At 41.6% G+C, this 6178-nt stretch overlaps 1 protein-coding gene across 1 annotated transcript in view; it reads right to left on the reverse strand.

Annotated features, from left to right (window-relative positions):
• Positions 1-5812, reverse strand: part of fsip1 (fibrous sheath interacting protein 1) — a 50696-nt gene extending 44884 nt beyond the window's left edge. Inside the window, exons 1-4 of the mRNA XM_031891972.1 lie at positions 5401-5812; positions 3773-3952; positions 3073-3253; positions 594-695 (exon numbers count right to left, since the gene is read on the reverse strand). Coding sequence (XP_031747832.1) covers positions 594-695; positions 3073-3253; positions 3773-3937 — 448 coding nt within the window. The 5' untranslated portion in view covers positions 3938-3952; positions 5401-5812. The remainder of the gene's footprint in view (positions 1-593; positions 696-3072; positions 3254-3772; positions 3953-5400) is intronic.
• Positions 5813-6178: the final 366 nt, after the last annotated feature.

Here is a 6178-nt window from a genome sequence, read left to right on the forward strand (position 1 = left end):
GACTATGGGCCCAATTAAATACCATAGGTTTAACTCTAAGATTATTAAGGTCACATTGTCCAGATATCTGTGATCTATATTGCCCATAAGCTTTGTGCATCTCCATTTACAGAACGTCGCACATGCAAATGGGTCAACATTGATCCCTTTCATATAACTGTACATCCCCTTATGTTGTCTGTACACATAATGATTTTCTCTTACTCTTATAGGTAAGCTATGTGCAATAGCAATGGTGATAAGTGGCACTGCAAGTCCCAGAGTTATTACTATTGCTTTGTATTTATGATCTACAATTATTATTAGTAATAAAATAATAGAAAATATATTACACTCATTGGCCCAATGAGCCAAATGCTGTATTAGACACATATACATCCTTGCTCTGGTGTATACTTGTCTGAGGGTAAATTGCCTTTTTTGCAGGATTTGAAATATTTTTCCACGGCACCAAGATAAATTAGATGTGAGAAAAATGGAACAGGCAGGTCAGGTATGGACATAAGATCTCACTGGGGGCATCCCCATATGCTGTGGGGGCACTATAGTGCTTAAAGTAGGGTATTAGGGTGTTACAGACTATGATTAATCACCATGTTCATCGTTTGGAACCTCGTCATCATTTTCTCCAGTGTCTTCAAACTCAGCAGACGGGAAGTCTAAGAAATCATCTTCAGCCTCATCAAAAAGGTGATCTGAAACCAACAGACAGTTCATGTGATCCAGTTATGCAAAGGTGTGCAGGAGAGCAAAAGTTCCATTTATTCAGCAATATAAAATTATTGACATTAATGCCAAGTATTGACATAAGTTTATTTTTAAGTAAAAGCTTATTTGGGAATCAGACAAAAAATAGCAATGTATTATTAACCTGGGTTAACAAAAATGGAAGCAGCAATTTATTAAAGCAAAAGTTTGATGTTTACAATAACAATGGGACACTGACACCATTTTTGTGTGATCCTCCTTGTTTTACATTTGTAAATTTGTGCAACCAGTGTTGGGCATGTAACTAACAGCAGACTGTCAAAAGTTCTATACAGTACATAGGGATCCCATACCTGTAGTAGAGGTATGGGACCCGTTCTCTGGCAAGTTCCTAATTGTGGGCAGGACAACTCTCATAGACTCAGTTCTAATCAAATAATTCAAATGATTTCCTTTTTCTCTGTAAAAATAAAACAGTACTTGAGACCAGCTAAGATATAATAAACCTTTATTAAAGGCAAAACAATCCTATTGGGTTTATTTAATGTTTAAATTATTTTTTTTCTAGACTTAAGGTGTGGAGATCCAAATTACAGAAAGATCCCCTAACCGGAAACCCCCAGGCCCCCGAGCATTCTGGATAACAGGTTCCATACCTGTACTAATTATTGGCAGCACAGTGCATAGATGCAGTCAGTCCTAGCCCTCTGTAACCATCCCAAGCACAGACATAAACCTTGTTTCCAATCGCACTGTACGGTCCAGTGTGAAAAATGGATGCAAAGTTGCGGCTGTAAAACTGCCATTTACTGCGACACAAACTTGCAAGCAACTCACCACTGTATTTATGCTGGATTTCTAGGAAGTAATGCTTCATTATGAGAGATAAAAACATGGTGGATTGCATGTAAATATGACACTTTGCAGACTGCAATTGCTTGATGAGATCTCTTACGTACCGTAACAAATAACTGACGGCTGTTCCAAAGTACAAAGATTTTAAGATCCCCTAGAGGTCACTAAATAAACAACAGCATTCACTGGATGGTGGGCCTACATCAGAGATTCATAAATTATGGGGTACATTTTATGCATATCAAAAACACTTCCATTCCATTCCCCCTTTAATACTTTGTCTGGCACTCGAGCAGCAGAACTACAGGGGTGGGATACTGGGAGCCTTGCTAAGAATGCAGCTGGAATGATCAGAAGGGCAGATCACTGGTCTAGTATGTTGATTCCATGTGTTCTCCTCAATTGCACTCTGTTGACTTCTGGCTAGCTGTTATGCTCCAGCAACATAAAGTCACTAGCATGATAATTCCACTAAGCTGGCCAACAAAATCACCTTCACACCGATGATACCCAAATTTATATCTTCTTTCCGTGCCTCTCTAACTCTTGTACCTCTAACATCAATAATGAGCTCATCGTTAGATCAGCATTTGATTATATGTCTTCCAACTTTCTCAAATCCGGCCTGTTCAAAACCAAATGAATCATCCTCTTTCCTCATTCCACTCGGCCTTATTGGAACTCTGCTAAAAGGGGCAGTATATCTTCAGTTTTATTTTCCCTTTGTATTTTCCCTTTCCTAATGGAAATATCAAGAGGTGACTGTATAATTATTTCCTGCTTGCTTTGGCCACCCATTGTGTCTATGAATATAGTGTCTTGCCTAACCTACCATTGCTCTCTGACACTCTGACCTCAACTTACATACAACAGGTTTCCTGTTAAAATCCCTGCAAGTGTCTCACCTCAGCACAGCTACTGTCAAAATCCTGTCAAAAAAGCTATCACTGAGGACAGTTATGAAATGTGATTTTAAAATAAGCCCTGGTAGCTGTCATATACAGTATATTAAGGTTCAAACAGCAAACTACAGGCCCAATACAAAATGTCTATGGATGCTTACAATGGCTTTTCCGACATTTGCCAGAATATCCAGATTTACAGTCTGGGCATGCTCCTGGCATTGTAATAGAGGGAACAACCCCCTAAGTTTACTAATAGCCTGTAGAAAGTGATATCTAATGGGCAGGTTTAAAAATCTTGCAGCAGCACGTTAATGCTGATAGGCCTGCACAGGCTTCCTTTCAATCAGCCCGATGTAGGTGGCCAATTCATCAATCTTTATGTATATGGCTAGTTCAAAACCATGTGCTGATTGTGTAGAGATTGGTCTATATTAGCTGCTACTGATCCCAGTTACAGAAAGGGCCCCATCTATAAAACCCCAAGGTCCCAAGGCTTCTGGATAACAGACCCAATTAGATATAATAATCTGTTTTCCTTATGAATGTTTTGCTAAAGCAGATTTAGGCATAATTCACACATCCCTTTCATCAAATGGTTTGCTACCTGTTTCCTTGGTTGGGAATGGTGGCTCAAAATCCATCTCGTCTCTTATACATTCTTCATAGCTTTCTGTAGAGTTTTTTGGTAAATGTTTCTGTTCAGGGAGCCGTTCCTGATGTCTTATAGGAGTTTTTCTTCTAGCTTCCAATTGTGTTTCATGGGTATCAAGTCCCAAACATTGCATCTGGAAATATAGTAATGATCCAACCTTGTTTCTATAATGTAAGTGTTAGTTTGGGAACTATTAAATAACTTAAACAGTAATGGAGCTTTGAGATGTCCAACTTTCGGCCCATAGCTGTTGTGGAATGCTGAGAGTTTTAGGCAGGCTGGAGAGATGCAGGTTATACATCCCTGCTGTATTAGTATAATAATGTCCCATAAATTAATGGGGTAAGTTCAGGCTGGTAGCAGGTACCCTGCTGGAGAACAACCTCTCCCCTCTATAGTGTGATCCCCTTGATCCGACCCATCTGACACATACTGAGGGGATTAGGGTGGATCTGAATCATAAAATGGCCATGCTCATGGGCAGATATGTTTTCTGATGCTGAAGCCATGGCTAAATTACAAAGAGAAAAAAAGCTGTACATAGATAATGAGCCATGGACAGGAATGAGTTTCTTAACTTATGGTTCCCATAACCAAACACTTCACCAAAATGTCACTGAAAAACCATAGATATGGATTGATCAGAATTTACCTCTGAAAACCCAGGTTCAGGGGTCAATACTTCCAAAGACAGGGAAGTTGAACTCCGCTTTAGCCTCTCTGTTGACAAGGAAGTGGAAACCCGACTACCCGGACGGGATCTGGAGGAAGAAGCAGGTCTTGCTATCATATCCAGGCTCCCCTTTGTAATGTCCATCTCCTCAAATGGCAGCTGTGAGACACAAATAATACAAGCAGGGTACTTTTAATCGCACATTCTCAAATGATCAATAGATGCATAAGTGCAAGGGGATGCTAACATGCAAGAGACCCAAATACGCCAGCTCCCCAGACCAATTTGCAGGTTGGCAGCTGTCACTGTCATTTTGTAAGCACAAGCTACCGGCCCACTGCCATTATTAACATTGATTCCTAATTTCCATGGTATGTGCCTGGTTTAGAACTTCTGGAAATGTACCTAGAATTTAAAACTGACAAATTGCACAGAAGAATTTTTAAATTTTATTGACAAGGGACAGGGGGTGAAATCAAACAGTACCTCACAACTGCCCTTAGCTGGGCCCCTCTCTGCTCCAGACCCCCCTCATGGGTTACATCACTGATACATGGGCCAGCACTGGCTGCCAACTCAGCCACTCCAGAATGAACTGGCAGCATATTGCCCAGTGTATAGAGTCAAAGCAATAGGCAGCCCAAGCAGGTATTGAACGTATGTCTACCGCTAGTTTGACTGTATCAGGCCATTGAGGCTTTCTGCATGTGTCTGCATGGGTCTGCTGTCATCCAATCACTGGCCCGGCAGCCAAGCAATCTGATCAGATTGTTTTGGCCTCCCGTCTGGGTGGCCAAATTGGGCAAAGATCTGTTCATTTTGCAAACTCACCAAATGAGTGGGGTTTTCAGTTTTCAGTTTCAGATTAAGGTGTCTCTTTTCACTTTATAACCTATAGTTCTTAAAGAGTGGGTGCATTCATATCTATCTTCATTTATATAGCACTGCTAGGATACGCAGCACTGTACAATTGTACAGCGTAGAGATGTACACACAAGGCAGACATAAATTATAATAAATAAGTATAAATACATAGAGGTTAAGTGCCACATAGTAAGAGACACAGTAGGAAGGAAGGTCCTGCCCATAGAGCTTACAATCTAAGGCCCAGCGCATAAGTGGCCATGGAAATGACAGTGAAATGCTGGCAGCTAGAATGCCTGTGGGCTAGCAGGGGCTTGCTGGGAATTGCAGTTTAATAGATTGAGGGCTGATTCCTGGTTTATATATTCTCCCCTCCCTTACATGCCATCCCAGTCTCTTAGCTTTGCCAGGGGCATCCACTTGTCTAACTTCAGGCCTGGTTCCCAAGAGCTTACAATCTAGAACTGAAAGGCAGAGATGCCATCAGGGAGACAAGGAGCCAGTCCTGGCATATTTAAAAACCTATTTCACTTTACACCACTTGGTACCAAGGAAGGAATATATTTTCAGAAATGTCAGAGCTGGAGCATCATCCTCCACGGCTGGGACCCCACTCTGATGGGAAAACTACAAATCCCATCAGCCTGCAGGTTGGCAGATGAAATCTGAGAGTACCGGGAGGGCCACAGGTTCGACCTCCCTGACGTTTAATAATTATTACATGATTCCATATTGTAACTTACAGCAGGTCTTCTCTCAGGCTCCCTCCGCTCTCTTCTCTCCCAGGCCTTGCTGTTGTTTTGATGAAGGTATTTCCTAGCTTCACACGTTGCTAGGCGACCAATACGTACGCGGGGCTTGGGCGCCACCTACTGCTCACAGAGTGGAACATGTACTGCAGTCAGTTACAGCAACTCTGTTGTTGGGCTACAACTCCCAGGCTCTCGTTACTTCCTTGTGGAGGGGACAGTGGGAGTTGCAGCTTTAACAACAGCTGGACAATTACCCTTTGAGATGTTACAGTGGGGATGACAACAAAAATTATAGTTACCTCTGGGTAAAGAAAGAGTGCTAAAAGATTTGTTCCACATTAAGATGAATACTGTCACTAATAAAAACAACTCTTTACCTTCTACAGACCCCTAGCCCTCAGTCTCAGGGGGAGGGATCACCTCAGATCTTTTGGGGTGCAAACTGGTTTGTACACTGTGCAGCCCCAGTGCAAAGGAGTGGGGGTTGGTTAATTTACTGGCCTTTCCCACTTACAGTTTTGCCTGGGGTCATTCATTCTAATCAAGCCTGGGGCACTATGACATGGATGTGTCGGGCAGTGACATATTCATACATATTTGGTTCATTTAAGCTGTTATTGTTATTGGCCTAGGTGTCTCAGATAAAACACAATTTTGTTTTCTGAACTATATCCGCACACAAAGGTGTCCACCAACTCCATGCCATGAGGGTAATAATAAGGCATTTCTAAACCTAATTTCAAGTTATAATTAATCATAAAGAGGTATT

The sequence above is a fragment of the Xenopus tropicalis genome, chromosome 8 (assembly GCF_000004195.4).
Source record: "Xenopus tropicalis strain Nigerian chromosome 8, UCB_Xtro_10.0, whole genome shotgun sequence".
NCBI classification, from domain to species: domain Eukaryota; kingdom Metazoa; phylum Chordata; class Amphibia; order Anura; family Pipidae; genus Xenopus; species Xenopus tropicalis.